The 18,385-nt window shown below is 56.0% G+C and overlaps 5 protein-coding genes across 5 annotated transcripts; 3 read left to right on the top strand and 2 right to left on the bottom strand.

The window, feature by feature from the left end:
* Window positions 1-424: 424 nt before the first annotated feature.
* ISF_02434 (WD40/YVTN repeat-like-containing domain protein) lies at window positions 425-4,267 on the top strand (the record flags this gene model as incomplete). The annotated part of the gene is made up of 3 exons (XM_018846040.1): window positions 425-633; window positions 687-4,170; window positions 4,223-4,267. The coding sequence occupies 3 exons, from the start codon at window positions 425-427 to the stop codon at window positions 4,265-4,267; spliced, it is 3,738 nt and encodes a 1,245-aa protein (XP_018706747.1).
* Window positions 4,268-4,704: 437 nt separating this feature from the next.
* On the top strand, window positions 4,705-5,806 carry ISF_02433 (GET complex, subunit GET2; the record flags this gene model as incomplete). The annotated part of the gene is made up of 2 exons (XM_018846039.1): window positions 4,705-4,858; window positions 4,917-5,806. 2 exons carry the CDS (start codon window positions 4,705-4,707, stop codon window positions 5,804-5,806), a joined length of 1,044 nt encoding a protein of 347 aa, XP_018706746.1.
* Window positions 5,807-6,045: 239 nt separating this feature from the next.
* ISF_02432 (integral membrane protein) lies at window positions 6,046-7,757 on the bottom strand (the record flags this gene model as incomplete). Its single annotated transcript, XM_018846038.1, has 4 exons — window positions 6,046-6,897; window positions 6,974-7,226; window positions 7,289-7,350; window positions 7,449-7,757. The coding sequence occupies 4 exons, from the start codon at window positions 7,755-7,757 to the stop codon at window positions 6,046-6,048; spliced, it is 1,476 nt and encodes a 491-aa protein (XP_018706745.1).
* Window positions 7,758-13,877: 6,120 nt separating this feature from the next.
* ISF_02431 (Helix-loop-helix DNA-binding protein) lies at window positions 13,878-15,227 on the top strand (the record flags this gene model as incomplete). Its single annotated transcript, XM_018846037.1, has 1 exon — window positions 13,878-15,227. The coding sequence occupies one exon, from the start codon at window positions 13,878-13,880 to the stop codon at window positions 15,225-15,227; it is 1,350 nt and encodes a 449-aa protein (XP_018706744.1).
* A 910-nt stretch (window positions 15,228-16,137) lies between these two features.
* Window positions 16,138-17,650, bottom strand: ISF_02430 (reptin; the record flags this gene model as incomplete). The annotated part of the gene is made up of 2 exons (XM_018846036.1): window positions 16,138-17,332; window positions 17,418-17,650. The coding sequence occupies 2 exons, from the start codon at window positions 17,648-17,650 to the stop codon at window positions 16,138-16,140; spliced, it is 1,428 nt and encodes a 475-aa protein (XP_018706743.1).
* Between the last annotated feature and the right edge of the window lie 735 nt (window positions 17,651-18,385).

Raw genomic sequence — 18,385 nt, 5'->3', positions numbered from 1 at the left:
TTGTATCGCCCCAGACTGCTGATACAAAAATTCCAATGTGAAGTAAAATCGAGTTTTCTTGATCTTTACCCTGGAAATTATTCGCCTGTCCATACTAACCAGCTTCCAACGAAATATTATCACGTGAACGGGTGTGTTGCCCCACCCCGCTGCTGGGGGCCCAGGAACACGTCTCGACAAGGGGAAGCTCCAAGTGCCTGCAATCTGGCATCAAACTTGACTGTATTTCGGTTGTGGCCAGTCTCAGCAACCCATTTTCTAAAAATTGATTTTATGATTTCTGCGGGCAGAAGCTAAGAGGCACATTTCTCTTAGTGGCCGGTGCCAATTCCCGGATTCTCATTGCTCTTTTAGCATAAACGTTCCCGAAATCGAATAACCGCTCCTTGGTCCCGCCCCCGATCCCCGAGCTCACCCCGCCATCATGGTGCGCCTAAGAGATATTCCACGAACGGCCACCTTTGCGTGGTCGCCTGGTGCCGGAAGCCCTCTTGTGGCTACTGGTACCCGCGCCGGTGCCGTCGATGCCGATTTCTCTGACGAGAGCAAGCTTGAGCTCTGGGACTTGTCCTTGGACGACCAGGGACAGGGACTAGAGCTCCAGCCCGTCGCGAGCATTGCCACCGACGCCAGGTACGTCAGATACGTACTTTGTACCTGCGCAATTAGCTAAATGAAAGAAATAGATTCTACGATATTGCATGGAGCCCGCCTGATGCCGATCACCCAAAAGGCATTATTGCCGGAGCTATGGAAAACGGCTCCCTTGATCTTTGGGACGCTGCTAAGCTGCAAGCTGGAGGAAGTGGTGCACTGATGTCGCAGACGACAAAACACACTGGTGCAATCAAGACGCTCCAGTTCAACCCTCTTAAGCCACAAATCCTAGCTACCGCTGGTGCGAAGGGAGAAATCTACATCTACGACGTCAACGACATCGCTAATCCATTCCGCCTCGGCAATGCTGCCGCCCGCTCCGATGACATCGAATGTCTCGCATGGAACCGCAAAGTCTCCCATATTCTTGCTACGGGCGGAGCAGGTGGCTTTGTAACCGTGTGGGATCTCAAGACTAAGAAGGCATCTCTCACATTGAACAATAGCCGCAAAGCAGTTAGCGCCATTGCGTGGGACCCAAACAACTCCACGAAGCTCCTGACTGGCACGCCAGACGACAACACTCCAGTCATTCTCCTATGGGATCTTCGAAACTCAAATGCGCCGGAGAGGACGCTCCAGGGCCACGAGCAAGGTATCCTATCGCTCTCGTGGTGCCCCCAGGACAGCAGCATTTTGCTCTCGTCCGGAAAAGATAACAAGACCATGGTTTGGAATCCTCTGACAGGAGAGCGCTATGGTGAGCTTCCTGAAGTCACGAACTGGACTTTCCAAACCCGCTTCCATCCACACAACCCCAACCTGTCAGCGACTGCAAGCTTCGACGGCAAAATTACCATTCAAACTTTGCAAAATACGAACCCGGACACTTCGAAGACTGCTATTGACAACAACCTGGATGGCGCCGACTTTTTCAGTGCTGCCCAAACGCAGCCTCAGGGTGCCTCCTGGTCTCTGAGCAAGGCGCCTAAGTGGTTTGAGCGTTCTATTGGCGCCTCGTTTGGCTTTGGTGGCAAGATTGTTATTTTTAAGCCCACACAAGGCCAGGAGAGATCTTCCAAAGTCATCATCTCGCAATTCTCTGCCGATTCTGATTTCTCGTCGGCCACGGAAAAGTTCCAAGCAGCTCTCTCCTCCGGCGATCTCTCGTCTATTTGCGAAGAGCGGATGGAACTATCTAAGACCGGCGAAGAAAAGGCTGATTGGAAGGTGATGCAAACCTTGATTGGCGAGAACCCCCGTGGCAAGATCATTGAGTACCTCGGCCTCAAGGAGGAGGCTAGCGAAGAGCCTACGGCCGAGGAAGCCAAGGCGGAAGATACGGAAGCTACCGACGACAAGAAGAAGGTTTCTAACTTCTTTGATGGTGCTGATGGAGAGGGTGATGACGATGACTTCCTGTCTGGTGTGACAGCGACCAAGGGTGCCAAGACTGACAACCCGTTCCACCTCTTTGCTGATGGCGACACGTCTGTTGAAAAGGATATTACAAAAGCGCTCATGCTGGGCAGCTTTGCTAAAGCTACTGACATTTGCCTGAAGGAGGACCGCATCGCGGATGCTTTCCTAATTGCCAACTGTGGTGGTCAGGAGTTGGTCGACAAAGTTCAAACTGCTTATCTTGCTCGCAAGACCGGATCACCGAGCTACATTCGTCTGCTCGGCTCCGTCATTGAGAAGAACCTCTGGGACGTGGTGTATAATGCAGACCTTCAGAACTGGAAGGAGACAATGGCTATTATCTGCACTTTCTCGGATCCTACTGAGTTCTCCGACCTCTGCGAGACTCTTGGCGATCGTATCCATGAAAGCGGTGAGCGCAAAGACGCCTCTTTCTGCTACCTCGTTGGTTCCAAGCTTGAGAAGGTTGTGTCTATCTGGACCGCAGAACTGGAAGAGGCCGAGCAAGCTGGTACCAAAGACCCATCACAAGACTCGACCTTCTCCGTTCACGCCAGAACGTTGCAGAACTTTATCGAGAAGGTAACGGTCTTCCGTCACGTCAGCAAGTTTGTTGACAGCGAAACGAACGAGACTGCGGGCTGGAAGCTCGCTGCCTTGTACGACAAATACACGGAATACGCTGATATTCTCGCTGGCCATGGTCAGCTTGACGCCGCTCAACGCTACCTTGACCTCCTGCCTAGCACATATCCTGCTGCTGAGGGTGCTCGCAGCCGGGTTAAGCAGGCCACCCAGAAGTCGTCCACTAAGGCGGCCGGTGGTAAGATAGCTGCGAGAATATCTAGTGCAGTCCCCCAGACGCAGAGTCCTTACGGTTATCCTACCCCCCAGCCTCAGCCTCTTGGGACCACCGGCGCTGCTAATCCATATAGCAACATCAGTTCCATTCCTACGCCCCAGCCCTTCCAACCCCTCCAGCCACTGCAGCCGCAGCCGCCGCAGCCATCTTACGGAGGCAACCCGTACCAACCATCAGGCATGTATCAACCGCCTGTGCAAAGCTATACCTCTCCGGCACCGCCGCCGGTTTCTGGCCCCCCTCGCAGCGGCACCCCGACTATATCGACAATGCACAGTGCGCCCAAGGATAGCTGGAACGACGTACCTATAGTGACAAAGGCTGCACCCCCCAGACGTTCCACCCCAAGTGCACCTCCCCCAGTCGGCCCGTACGGTGCCCAGCCCGGTCAAGCGCCACTCGGGCCTCCCACGTACGGCGCGCCTCCGAAAGCCAGTCCTCCCCCTCCTCCACCCAAGGGCTCTGCCCCTCCCCGCGTCACCTCGCCGCTAGCCGGTCCTCCCCAAACGTTCCAGGCACCCCCTCGCCCTTCGTCTGTGGCTAATCAGTATGCGCCCCCGCCTCCGCCTCCGCAAGTTGGTGCTAGCCCTCAGATGGCCAATCTTGTCGCACGAACTGCCTCCCCATATAACGCACCTCCTGCTGGCGCCCCCCCTTCGAATAGATACACTCCGGCACCTGCTGCACAGCAGCCGAGCCCTGCGCCCCCAGCAGGAGGATATATGGCACCGCCACCTGTCGGTAGCAATGCCCCTCCCGCCAATCCATACAGTCAATTTGCGCAGTCGCCAGCAGCACCGCCCGCGGCAAACTCGTATGCTCCAACCACCAGCTACGGTTCGCCGCATGGCGCGGCAGCACCACCCTCGGCCTCGGGGCCCCCTACTGGACCGCCCCCGATGAGCCGTCCTGGGCCGCCTCCTGCTGCCGCCACACCTACTCCCCCTCCCCCTAGAGCCGCGGCAGCTGCCCCCTCCAAGGGCAAGCATCCGCCAGGTGACAGATCTCACATCCCTGCCAGTGCTCAGAGACTTGTTGAGATCTTGACTGAGGATATGCAGCGCGTTGCAGCAAAAGCACCGGCCACATTTGCACCTCAGGTTAAGGATACCCAGAAACGCCTTAGCCTGCTCTTTGACCACCTTAACAATGAAGATCTGGTGTCGCCCTACAGCGTCACTAAATTGTCGGAAATTGCTGAGGCCCTCAAGTCTAAGGACCACCCAACGGCGGCGAGACTGCAAGCTGAGCTTCAGCGCGAGAGGGTTGAAGAGTGCGGCCAGTGGATGGTAGGTTTAACTCAGTCCACACAGTGATAATATTGCTAACAATGAATCTCAGGTTGGCTTGAAACGTCTCATCAACATGAGCAAAGCGACACCCTAAATACTAGATACACTGACGTAAAAGCGGCGTTGACGAGTTGTATGTGGACGACGATAAAATGGATGTGGAGAGTGATGCTACCGGCGCTGTGTTTTAGACGAAGTAGTAATATCAGCCCTTTGAAATTATTTATTCATTTGTAAAATTTACGCAATGTATTCTCGAGTATGGCACTTTTCGAACCGTTGCGTATGATGCGAGCGCAGCGGCCCTTGGGTGAGGTTTAGTAAGTACAATCAGCATATAACCACGGCTCCACCCGACTTTCTGGAAGCTGTCAATCTCACCACCTACAACCTAGACAACGATCCATCAACTAGCTAATCGACGCCTGTCCACGCCATTATTGGACATCTGCTGCCCAACAAACGAAGCATAAGGAGACCAAGAAATTAATAGCCCGACCAGAAAAGCCGACCCATTACATCCTGACAGCCATGACGGAGGGTGTGTCGTCCTCGAGCGATGCCGCCGCCGAGCGAGCTGCCGAGCAGGCCCGACTGCGGAAGGAGCGTCGCGAGGCAAAGATCAAGGCTGGCGGCTCCTCACGCCTGAACAAGATTACAGGAATCGGCGGCCGTATAGTAGGGGGTGCGCATTTCATCCTCTGCCCCGAGCAACAAACTAGCTGCTGACGAAATTCTGCCAGACAACGACCAGGCGGTGCCAGAAGCTCCCACAGACACGACGACGACGACGGCGGCGGCGGAGGCGGCAACGCCTAAGCCTGCCGCGGTCGAGGACCCTGACGAGGTGGATATTTCCGAGCACTACTACTCGCCCGGGGCCGCGCGCCTCCTGGCCCAGCAGCAGCAGCGCGCCGGTGCGATGCCCTCGCCTGCGGCGACCGGCGACTTCCCGCTGCCCCCTGACGGCATGACGGAGGAGCAGCACGCGCAGCTGCGGCAGCTGATGCTGGGCGGTGGGCAGCCACCGGCCGGTGTCGGTGAGGAGGACCCGCTCATGAAGATGATGTCGCAGATGATGGGCGGTGCCGGGGGCGCTGGCGGAGGCTTCCCGGGCATGCCAGGAGGCGCCGACGCCACCTCGCCCTTTGCCAGCATGATGGGCGGCGCGCAGCAGCAGCCCGCGGCGGCCGCCGCAACGGACGTCTACGGCACCGTGTGGCGCATCGTGCACGCGCTGCTTGCGCTGGGCCTGGGCCTGTACGTCGTGCTCGCGACGCCGTTTGACGGGACCCTGTCGCAGCGGCAGCTGGCTTTTAAGCTCGAGCAGCAGCCCGGCGGCGCTGACGACGATGTCGGTGCGTCTTCGTCGCTCGACGGGGCCAGGAACAACTTCTTCTGGGCATTTGCGACGGCCGAGGCGGTGCTTCTCACGACCAAGTTCTTCCTCGACAAGGGCCGCGCGCCGCCGCCCGGGTTCCTGTGGTCGGTCGCGGGCCAGCTGCCGGCGCCGTGGCGCGGCTACGTGGTCAACGTGATGCGCTATGGCCAGATCTTCACGACGGTCCGGACGGACATTTTGCTGTGCGCGTTCGTGCTGGGCGTGTGCGCGTGGTGGAAGGGGCAGCTGTGAAGAGGGGTTAAACTGCCCTTGCGATACGGCCGATGGAGTATCTAGAATAATGATCAAAGAGTACGACTTACGTCATTTATCTGCATCTTGGCCGTTTATTAAAGTAAATGCTGCACTTTTGTACATGCTCGCTCGGATATCTACTTATGCTCTTATCATACAACACGACGTTCAACGTTGTTCCCACCATTGTACTGCTACATTTGCCAACGCCATCACAAGGCAGGTCTCGCCCCTTGCTACTCCCTGAGGACGTAGCCGAGCACGCCGCCGAGCACACCACGCACGCGCCGTGGGTTCTCAAGCACGCAGGTGAAAACTACCGCCGTGCTCGCGGCAAAGGTCAGCGTCTCGCGCCACTGCTTCTCCTTGGGGTACTGGCGAGGCACGAGGGTGCTGAGCGCGCGGGGGGCGACGAACAGGCCCATATCCTTGCGGCGCCCCTGCGTCTCGAGCAGGACGCTCCATCCGCAGAGTGCGCAGCCGGTGCCGACGCAAATTCCCGCGTCGAGGCGCTGGCGGGCTTCGCGGTCGGTGCCGACGAAGTGGGGGCCGACGCGGGTGCGGGCGAGACAGACGCCGTAGTAGAAGAAGGTGATGTAGAGGGCGAGGAAGGCGGAGGAGCGGGCGGCGGAGCGCAGGGCGCGGAGGAGGCCGCGATGCGTTGGCAGGCCCCGGCGTAGCTGTAGGGCTAGGGCGAGGGGTAGGTACGTGTACATGGACCACTTCCAGGAGCGGGCGAAGCGGCTGAGAGCGTGGTACTCGCACGAGGGGCCGCAGCCCATGTGGACGATCTCGCAGGGCAAGGGCACCTGGGCGACGGGGTCGCCCCAGTGCCGCGGCAGGCCGTAGTCGTCACACATGTCGCCGATGAGGCCGGCCTGGCCTGTCTCGCGGCCGTAGATGAGGGCGCCAAAATGGAAGCGGCGCAGGGCCTCAATGAGCCTCGTGTCCACCTGCGCGGCCGACGTAATCCACTTCTGATACCCGCGGGGGAGCTTATCCGGGTGGTAGAACCAGGACCACATGATGAGGGCGCACGAGGAGACGAAGACGAGCGGGTCGGCCATGTATTGGATAAGGGACTCAGCCTGCGGTTCGCCGCGGTTAGCATGTTGTGGAAGTAACAGGCGATGCGGAAGGGAGGGAAGAGAAGAAAGAGCGTACTTTGGTCCATCTGTTTGCCAGCTGGCGGCGGGAGCGGCGCTGCGACCAGAGCTCGCCGACAATGACATCGGCAGCACGGGTGGCGGCGAAGAGGGTGAGGTCCATGGTGCGGCCAGCCATCTTCTTGCAGCGCAGCTCCTCCTCCTGCCTGGTTCTGCGGGCTGTAGAATGCCGGCGAGGGGCGGTACCCTTGGTGTGTAAGAGCTTCAGGCCGAACCAGCCTGCGAGGAAGCTGCATAGGAAGCGTGCCAGGCTAGACAGGTAAGCGAGTCAGTATCACAATGGAGGAAAGCTAAGGACCAATAGAGATCATACCGTAATCGAGAGGTTTCGCTAAGCTTTGAGCCAAGACTGGCAATGACCTTGTCTAACGGTTTCTACATGAAGCTCGATGTTAATATATGGATCTGGATGCATGATGGATGGCAGGCTCCATCGAAGACAGAGATTGCAAATGCATTCTTCCGAAACCTACATGTAATAGAGATGTTCCGGCGACGAGAACAGCGCAAAAGGTCGGGAAGCGCTGCGGGTCGAAACCCGAGCGTAGAATGTGGCGAACGCCGGCGAGAAACGTGGGCTCGTCGTCTGGGTCGGCAGGGAGGAGCTGGTCGGCATTGCGCCGCAGCTTGAGGATGTGCTGGACGGCGAGGGTCAACAGCCGGGGCGCGACGGCCGAAGCGTAGCCCAGGGCATAGGCGCGGAGGACCGGGCGCAGGGCCGGCGGGACGGCCAAGGTGCCGGTGGACGCACGGTGGCGGGAGGGTGCCTCGAGCTGCGACATGGGACGGCAGTAGTTAGACCTGGAAAGCTGGGCTCGGCGATCGCTGCAACAATCCAATAAGCCCGCCAACTTTGGCGACAGCGGGACAACAAAGCTTCGGTCTGATGATCGATTGTCTGGCGTGACCAACCAGTGACAGATCAGCGGCCCGAAGAGCCGATGCAACGATATCAGACGGGTGTGCGTGGGACAGAGGAGGATCTAAGAAAAAGTGGTCGGTACGCTGCTGTGGTGCAAGGTTACATGAGATTCTTCCTCCGAACAGCTGGGATAATTCCTCCACGGCGTCGTCTCGGTGAAGCCTCTGGTCCAATGCGGCAAAGCACTGGCTGGTGCCGTGCAGGAGACGGCGTCGCGCAGGGACCAGGTGGGATTTCGTCGGGATACGGGAACAGATTCGGCGTATTTTGAAGTGCTGCAGGTCGGGGACGGAGACGAGATGAGATCTGCCTTGATGCAAGGCGAATGGACGATGAAGGCGTCGAACGTGTGTGTCGTATTACCCCTCGGAGGCAGTTGCTGCACTGCCGTCGTCGCGTGTGGTTATCTGACGCGCGCCAGCCACAGAGGGGTACCAGTAATTGGAGAGATGGCCAATGGCTTCCGGATTTGGCTGTGGCTGAGCAAGGGAACTCGTTCCAGAAGTTGAGGCAAAGCTGCATGAGGAGAAGAGCAGACGCCGAAGGAGAAAAAGAACCCCAGAGAAATATTACGTTGCTATGGGTAAGGGAATTGGTCTTGTTTAATTTGGCGGGTTGAGGCCGAGTATTTGCCTCGGGTTCAAAACATGGGATGGTGGGTTGGTGACAAGGCCTGCCAGCAAATTAAGCGGGCATTTATCATTAGTGGACTCTCAGTGGGCAGCCCGGGTAATTTGGCGGTCGATGTCGCCGACTTACAGGCGTTGATGCGCTATAACTCGCCTGAAGCTGTCCAAAAATGGCCTGGAGCGGATACCGGGACTCTGGTTCCAGCTTGGCATTCTTGTGGTGCGTTTGCACACACTAAGTTACAGTACTTGCTCCCATGTGAAAGCCCATCTCGTCTCGACTGCCGCCTGCCAGCTGCCCAGGAGCAAACAACAATCGACATGACCTTGTACCAACGCACAAAACTTCTACATTGCTAGATCTATTCAAGATGCCCATGTCCGTGATCTTCGAGATTCTTCTTATGCGCGCCATCGCCAACCCGCAGAGGCACGATGCATTAGTAAAACAAGACCGAGCATGCAGATTGATGCAGGAACCCACTCACTCACCTTCTTCCCTCGCCTGTTGCAGAGCACTGTTGGTGATTGCTCCGACCTTCGCTATCTTCCTGTATTGCTGCGGGAAATGAACATGCATCATGCAGCCCAGTCATCGCCACACAGCACGAATATGATGCTTGTTATAAATGTCTCCACGACTCAACCCACCACGCCACTACGAAGGTTGAGAGCCCAGTCGCCCCTCCAGCACCACCTGATGCTGCGCCCACTCGACTTCGACGTCGACGGCCGTCTTGCCAGACCTGGCCTGGCTCTCCGTCTTCCCGTCTCGGGTGCCTGGCGATCCATACAAACTACGAATATTTCTCGGGGCTTCCAACAGCCTTATTCAGTCCGGGTGAGATTAAATATCGACGGCAGCCTTCCCATTTCCTATTATATGCTGATGTACTCGGCGTGCCGTTACCGACGTGCATTAGTCAAGTACCGCATGACAACCTTGGCTTGCCCTCCCAACTCGGCTGATCTGGCCCGGATGGCCGCTAGTTCTCGTCCCCGTCCAATGCAGCAGCCTGCGCCGAGAAATGCATAAGAAGGGTGCTATCAGCTTCTCCAAATCCTTTAGCCTGGTGGCAAATGAGCAACAACGCAAGCAGGCTGGCAGGTGATGGGTCTGCAGAATGACAGATAACTGCTAATGTAGGTGAGTGAGAGCCAAAGCTACCCCGAAGGCTGCTCACGGCAGCCCTTTCTCGGCTGTCGCTGTCCACCATGAACCACTTTGGGTCATCTTGGTACGACGCCACGCTGCAAATAGTGTCAGCCCCGTCTCTGCCGACAGTGGAAGTATGGCGTTGAGTGGTATGAATGCTGCAGAGAACTGCGGTGACGAGCAAATTATTGTCAACCTTGTCAAATTTCCAGAGGATAGAGTTCAGGGCCAGCTGCGGTGCACATACGATTGACAAGCTCAGCAACTGGTCAGCAACCCACCCCCACAAACCTGGAGACGAACCAGGCGATGCTTGAATCTGTGACCGGAGATTGCTTCAAGGGTGTAAGCGGAGGAGCTTCGTTCAGCGAGGATCCGGGGAAGGCGATATCCGCAGTTACAGAGCTGGTAAATGGGCTTTTATGGTAGCTCTTGTTCCTATTTGCTACAGCACTACGGGATGAAGAGGGGGGTTAGACAAATCGGCAGCTCCAGATTAGAGTGGTGCGTGGGATGATGAGACGTGTTTCAAGACGAGGTCTAGGTCTCGGGACAGAGGACCTGGGACGGTCGAACGGATCTGTGTCCTGATCTTGTCAAAAGACCACAAAGTTGTCATCTTGGGCACCATGTAAAGCAACGGGTGCATGAGCTAGTCGCTGGTGCACCCTGCCCTTGTAAAAGTCATGACGTCTCGTGTAGACGTCAGGCGGTCTATAATTGGTAGCCTGGTATGGCGCTTCCACTAGGACATGCTCGCTCGGGGTGCCATCCCAGGCTACTTGGGCAAACAAAGCAAAGGCGAGAAGGAGTCATAATCGTTGTACGCGTAAGAGATGTACGGCATCTAGCCGACTGGACGTTCTCTTCCTGCTGCCCAGGGCTACTTTTATGCAGACCATGGGGCACACGTCGTCATGGACAAGGGACGAGTCGGAACGGAAGCAGCGTTAACGAGACGTAACGGTATGGCGATCGTCAACGGCCACCGGGTCATGTCGGAAACGGCGTTTCGCTCGCGCGAGCGCAGGGCAACTTAAAAAAAAATCTCGAAAATAATTAAGAATTGATGGGCTGAAGAGATGGCTGTGGCGTCCCGTCTTGGTTTGTGTTCAATAATGGGGGGTGGCGTCTTCTTCACAGAAAGGGTTTAGCGTGGGTGCAACTCTTCTAGGTAGAGACGCCGAGGAGCAAAAAAGTCAGGGAAGAAGGCGAAAAAGCATGTGAATTTGAGATGCTGAACAATGGGGGAGAGAGAGGGGAGGACCCCGATAAATGCATGGCCTCGCAACGTCGATTGACGAGAACCCGAGCAAGAGGCGTTATACCCCACCGTACCATTCTACCAGTTTGGAGAAGGTCAATCACTCCTCTTTTTGTTAGTATTACTATTTGGAGGGTTGTTAATAAGTATAGATATGTGTGTGTGTGTGTGTGTGTGTGTGAAGAATAGGGGAAAGAGGGGAACTTGCGTGGGAGTAATAATACGCGGTGGGCTGTCGTGGTTCGTGCAAGACAGAGAAGGATTGAGAACATGGCTTTCTTTCCTATTGACACAATAGCAAAAACCACCAGCGTTGCAAAACTCCCAGTCGGAAAAAGAAGAGAAGATGCGTTGGCCGGAGCCTCGGAGCTTTGGCAAGTGTAGTTTAGCAGGGTCAGTGCCTCGTGGTAGAAACCCGCTAGATCCTTTCTCCCGCGACATACACACTCCTAGAGTGCTTATGAAGTAACAAGACAAGCATCAACTCCAAGACAAGGTCTCGCAGTGAACTCTGATTTGGGAAATAATTGTCTCTTCCGTCCGGCTTCTAGCGCCTCTGCTCTCCATGTCGCTCCGACATTTGGAGAAATAAGAAGGGGAAAGACGGATGAGAGGGAGGTGGTGTTGCAGGTAGGATCCCTACCTCATCTGCAAGCCTGGTTTAGTCTGCTACCGTCATGATCGACTCACAGCTCTTGAGGAAGCGAGAAAATGTGTGGGATTGTAGGATAGAAAATGGTTCATTGTCCGTTATTCGCCATCTTGCAAGGCAGTGCAATTTCATCGCACCTGCAACGTATGTACATGTCACTTCTCTCCTATTTCTGCCATGTATATCTTTGATTATGAGTATGGCTTGAGGTTAATTTCGCGCGCATGACCCTCTTCGGAGATGATGGACACTAGATGCTTCATCAGCGTCCGATTTCTCTCCTGGACGTGGTGGCCTAACTACTCAACTTAGTCTGAGAGCCTCCGTTACGTCCAATGAATATCTGTACGGATACGAATCGACGTCGCGTGGGTGTAGGTGTAGTGGGAATCTGTGGATGCCAAGCTGCGGCTGGCCACGGACACCCGGAACAACCAACGAACGGGCGACAGAACTAGTCACGTTGCGCATTTTTCGAGGCTATCCGTGCTAATTTTTGTGATAATACTGACGGTATTAAGAGGCAAATGCAAAGACGACTATCGTTCCTCCGTTCGTTAAGCCGCAGGCTGAACCGTGCCCTTTGGCCAGTCCACGAACAGGTATGGTTCGCATAAGATGACGGCCATCTCTGATCTCCGAAGACAAGGAAATCCACCCTCCACATCTCGGAGGAGAGTGAGATCCATAGCTCCATAGCAGCATGAATCAACAGGGAAGAAAGAGGTCCAATGGCGCAGTGATAAATGGCTGGTGGCTTTCAGTAGGCTCCATCCTCCGTCCCCTTGTATGTAATTGTGTTGCTGAAGGACCCCGCTGACGGTGAGCCCACTGTAGCGAGGGCCGCTGAGAGGCTTGGAATGCCCTGATGAAGCAGGCTGTTTTTAGGTTCTTGGTAGGCGGCCGAGACCGCCACCACCGAAGCGGAAGGGCCCAGCGGTGGCGAGAGTTGCAAGTGCCAAGGAAGCAAGAAGGGGGGAAGGTACCTATGTAGACGAGCAGAGATATGAACGTAGAATTGAGAAGAACGTTACTAGCTAGTAAATAGTTTTTATTGAACCGGACGTTGACGACTGTAACGAGCCTGTCCTCGTAATCCCGTCCGTCCCTAGGCTCTCTCTGTGACTTACAAGTTCAAGCCTCTCTTTGTAGTGGGTGGCTGCCGTGACCGCACACGCCACCGCCCAGCCCACCTTCCCGCATCCATTCAGCAGCGTGGGGATACTCATGACAGGATGGGGCAACCTGGGGGAGACTTGACTTGTTGTCTGGGGACTCTGCCCGCATCTCGCAGTCGCAGTCGCAGTCGCAGGCGAAGTCGACGTGTCTGGCCAAATCCAAGGCTCTCTCTTGCTGACCCTTTTAGTTACCCCCCTTCACATATGTACACGGGCGTTATTTTTATTTTTTATTTTTAATTATTTTTTGGAGTACGCGCCACTTGGATGTGGGAGGCAGTCAACCCCCCCGCCTTCCTTTAATAACTGCCCATGCCCTCCCTCGGCTTGTCTTGAGACCTCTGTTTGCAATACCCCGGATTTTTCCTTTTTGTGTCTTGATGCCAACCTTCGTCTGCAATTCATGTCTGTTTTTGCTAGCATTTTTTCCATGCTAAATCGAATTCCGTCGCCGTGAATCGGTTACACGCAACATATCGATACCGACTGTCCGAGTCTGCATTCAATTTTGCCAGCAGTCTCGACATCCACCGTCCAGCTCTCCGTGCCTGACTGACCTGACCTCGCCAACGCCGTCAACGCCCCCCATTTCCACTACAGCGCACCTCTACCCGCTAAAACTCGGAACAGTCACCCACCAAACTTGGCGCCTTCTGCAGCCATCGATCCGTCCAGTCGCCTGTACGGCCTTGGTCAGCCCCAAAGTCACTCCGCCGAGCCGCTCTAATTTTTCTTCTGCGCTCTTCCTCCTCCTTGCTTGGTGCAGCTGCAGCGCAACGCAACACCTTCGCTCCAAAACCGTCACATCCATCCACTTTTCCTCCCATCACCATCCAGAGCCGCATCCATGCTCGCCGTCCAGCAGCCTCCCAGGATGGGTTCTTCACAGCCCGATTCGGATCCTTTCCTGCCATTTGGCTGTAAGTATTCCCTCTCCTCCTTGATTCTTGCCTTTTTTATCTGGTGCTTTCCCTTCAATTGGCACCCGTCAATCTTTCCCTCGGCCGAGCTCCCCCTCCCCGCGGCCGCTCGCTCTTCCTCCCTCGCCGCCCAGCCGTTTTCCCGTTGCTAACAAGCCGTTTCCCCCCTTCGCCAGACTCGATGGACCAGAACCAAGATGGCTTCCTCGATGCCCCCGACCCTGCCGGCGCACCTCTGCTCTCCGAGACCGACACCAAGTTTCTGAGCTCCTTCTTCGAGGACATGTCCTCCGCCCAGTACAACATGCCCTCCTTCGGCGAAGGCCTTCACTTCAGCGACGCCTGGTTCGACCTGCCTCCTCAGTTCATGGGCACCGCGACCTCATTCGGACCTCAAGCGTCGACCCTGCCCAACCCCGAAGCTTTTCTTAGCGAGCATGTCGATTTCAACCCATCCCCTGGCACATCGCAACAACCGCAGCTCATGCGCCCCCCTTCGGCTCCCATGACCCAGCAGCCACAATCCCACCAACGCCAAGCTTACCAGCAACAACACCAGCAACAACACCAGCAACAACATCAGCAACATCAGCAACAACATCAGCAACAACATCAGCAACAACATCGACACCACTCCGACGACGTCCTTAATGCCGCCGCCACGCTTCTTCGGAATAACAGTTCTAGCCCCCGCTCCAGTGGCAAGGGCAAGGACTCGTCCCCGGGTACTCGACGGCCCCTCGGCCCTCCTATCGGCCACCTCCGCCACCAGCCCATGGACGAGTTCAAAGAAGAGAGCCAACGGGACCTGAAAAATGAAGCCGACAGCAACACATTTACAGACTGGATGTTTGGGTCGAAGGACCGTCCAGGGTCCCGACAGGCCCAGGTCAACGAGCTGCACTGGGGCTCCGACGCCAACTTTGGCAACGGCCAAGGCTACGTCCCGTCCCCTACCAAGGAAACCGTCGACGGCCACCACAAGGTCCAGATGCAGGTCCTCGGCTGCCTCGAACCAAACAACAGCGTCCCCAACACCCGCAGCGGCAGCCCCAACCTAGACCCCCAGCGCGCCGCGCCGCCCCAGACCGCGGTCCCAGCTGAAGACGCCGACGCCCCTCCGCGCAAGCGGCGCAAGAGCAGGCTGCAACGTGGCGGCCCCGACGATGACGATGACGACGATTCCTCAGCAAAGATGGCCTTCAAAAAGTCCAAGAGCCCCCAGGGAAGCAACGGCCTGCCCTCACCGCCAGCAGAGTCCGCCTCGTCCCGCCGCCGCAAATCCGGGGTTGCCAAGGGCCCTCGCGAAAACCTCAGCGAGGAGCAGAAGCGTGAGAACCACATCCGGAGCGAGCAGAAGCGCCGTACCCTTATTAAGGAGGGATTTGACGACCTGTGCGAGCTCGTGCCGGGTCTCAAGGGCGGCGGCTTCAGCAAGAGCACCATGCTCTCCATGGCCGCTGAGTGGCTCGAGCAGCTCCTCCAGGGCAACCAAACACTCGCCGCGCAGCTTCAAGGCATGGGCCAATAACCTCTCGCTCGGCCTTCTTCCCCCTCTTCAGGGGGTTCCTTCATTTTCATGTCTTTACGAATGCATGGTTGATATGCGTGTACTATAACATGCCATATTCTAAGGAGTTTGGTGCTCTTGCTTTGTTTCGAGCAAAAGGAACTTGATACTGGAAAGCTCCCGCCGCTTTCTCTTCTCCACATATTATTATGCCTCCATCTTCATGTGTTCTTGATCATGTTTTGGGAGGTAACGGAGTTGATGATACGAGCATATAGGGATGACGCCCAGATTTTATCTGTCCTTTGGCTCTGTGATTCGGTTGAGTTGGTTTGTTTTATATAGAATGGGCATGGTAGGCAGTTACGAAACGGGGGCTTTGCGGCCGGGTTGAGTTGGATCAAGATGACGCGAGAGATGTAGCTTTTCTTAACATGATATCCCCCAAAATTACATATGTTTCTTCTTCACTACATCGCTTCCCTTGCTGGCCCTGCGTAGAAAGTTGTACTACAATCTCTTCTCCCCATCGGCAACCATCAGGTGTAAGCAATGACCCCGTGTCACCCCCTTGCCGCGCGTCTACCAGCAATCATGAGTTCCTGCACGAATGAGCGCAAATGTCTTGAATAGCTCTCTTGTTTTCATCTAACTTGTTTTGCTTGGCTTTTTTATATCTACCAAAAGCGGCACTATTCTTCTCCGCCTCCCATAAAAACGCCAGACTAATAAAATAACAAAAGTAAAGCCAAAACACAAAAAAAATGAGACTACATCCCCAGCGTTCCTTTCGCCCCTTTCGACCAAGCCAAGTTCCGCTTCGACTTTTGTCTTCTTCTCTTCTCTGATCCGCTAGAAGAATAAAGAAATGTCGTACATGTAAAAGTCAAGTACAAAATCAAAAACATACCAAGGTTGTCATGCACTCCGTCTAGCTTAGGTCCATGCCCTCGCCACTCGTGGTCGCCGCGGCGCCATTGGCAGCCACGGACAGGTCGACGGCGCCGTCGTCGCCGATGAGGCGCTTCTCCGACTTTGTGACGAACTCGATGCTGCGTGCGGGATCGTAGAAGAGCTGGAAGCTGCGCTGGACGTCCTCGACGCTGACCTGCTTGGCGCGGCGCTTGGCGGATACGAGCTGCGAGGTGCTGATGAGGTTGCTGGCGTAGCGGAGACCGGCCTCCTGGCCGACCTTGGTGAGTAGCGCGAGGGCGTCGGCCGACACGTCGACCTCTTCTTCCTGAGCGCGGATCGAGAGGATCTGGCGGATCTCGTCGGCGGCGTAGGGGTGCGTGCTGACGATGACGACGCGGTCGAGGAAGTCGAGGGGTAGACCGTGCGGGCTGCGGTAGTCGGTGCCGCGAATGCGCGAGTGGCCACGGTTGCTGGCCATGATGACGACGGGCGCGAGGTCGTCCTCGAGCGCGCGATTGATGTACGAGAAGCACTCAATGTCGAGCATGTGCACCTCATCAATGAAGAGCACGCCGGGAACGATCTCGGCCTTGCCCTCCTCCTTCCACTCGCCCACCTTGGTATTGATCTGGTCGCGGATCTCGCTGCGGATCTCACCAGTGTCGCCCGAGAAGAGCGCGAGGAAGCCCTGCGTGCGCGAGTTGATTACGTCAATCTCATGCAGCGTCACCGTGTGCACGACCTCCTTGCGCTTCTGCAGCTCACCGTCGGGGCACTGGAGGAACTTGGTGTCCACGCCCATGGCGTCGTAGTCGCGCGACCGCGCGTAGGAGCGGCCGAGTTTGGTGATCTTGCCGGACGACTTGTCGATCGAGATGATGTCGCCGGCCATCACGCGCTCCTTCGTCATGGCGTCAATCATCTTGGTGCCCATATCGTAGACGGCCTCCATGTCCGTCGTCTTGATCGTCAGCTTGCCCTGCTTCGCCGTGCCCGTGACGCTGCGGTCAATCTGGATCTCGACAACCTCGCCCTCCATGATCTCACTTTCTTCCTTTATGCGCACGCCAATTGACTTGCGGAAGGCTTGGGTGAGGGCCTCAGTCTTGGACATTTCGAGGGAAAAGATTTCGGACGAGGCGAGCGTGGTAAAGGGAACGTCCGGGCCGAGCGACTGGGCCATGCCCATGGCAATTGCAGTCTTTCCGGTACTAGCAATTTGGATTAGTATTCGCACCACGATGGCAGCGACGGGCTGTGCCGCTACGAAGACGAAGGGAGTGGCTGCCTTCGTACCTGGGGGGGCCAGCAATCAAGACGGCGCGACCAGCAATCTTGCCGTCCTTGATCATCTGCAAAATAACAGCCGCAGCTTTGCGCGCCTTTTCTTGGCCAACAAGGCCCTGCGAGGCAGCACGAGGCTCGAGGGTCGTGGCATCAACGCCGAGGCCGCGAATGTGCGAGTGAGCCGCGATGAGGTTGAGACCGCGCAGGTCCTTGCTCTCGGAGACGGTTACGAGCGGCTGCATGTTTTGTGGCAATCAATTAGCATCAAGGCCGCCGGGTACAAGCTCGAACAAATGGTATTCGGGCGATTCGCTACTCACAGCAGCCATCTTGTTGTGTTCGGCGCACGTAAACCGGCAAAAAATGCTTATCTGTTAGGAGGGAGGAAGTGCAGAGTTGCGAACGGCCGCTTTGTGGTCGCGTTGCCAGTGGAAAAAGGCACTGGGCTTGAAGCAAAGCTACAGTGTGGCTAGTGCGTGGCTAGTGGACAAATGTGGCTGTGCCACAGCGCATCTCATCATGCAGAGCTTCAACAAAGGTTCTGAAAGGATAGCTGGCAAGAAAGTGTATTCGTGGATTAAATCCGGCTAGTAGATGGATTTGGTCAGAAATTCAAAATCTCTGGTTGTAGTTCAATAATTGTATTGAAATGCTCGGTTGAAATATAAGGCGCTTGCAGATATGTAAAGTACATAGCATCACAAGCATACAGTCGGTGGCAAGATGGGTTTGGCCCTTGTTAGGCCCTGAGATAGGTCAGATACCTAAGATCCTTAAGATAAATGAGATACGCTTTTGACAGGGAAAATCCTATGTCGAAAGCTCATATCACTTGTAAGTTTTGTCATAGGCTGCAGAGCTGCCTCGGCCGATCCCCACGGTCACGCCTAGCCAAGCCTTGGGGGACTTGGGAACAATGCGGTAGATAATCACCCTAGCCGTAATAGTTACTGTATCCTTGAGGGCCATCTCTACGC

Source organism: Cordyceps fumosorosea (genome assembly GCF_001636725.1).
Source record: "Cordyceps fumosorosea ARSEF 2679 chromosome Unknown scaffold_4, whole genome shotgun sequence".
Classification (NCBI taxonomy): domain Eukaryota; kingdom Fungi; phylum Ascomycota; class Sordariomycetes; order Hypocreales; family Cordycipitaceae; genus Cordyceps; species Cordyceps fumosorosea.
The sequence above is the reverse complement of the archived record's forward strand: the minus strand, read 5'-3'. Positions and strand labels throughout refer to the sequence as shown.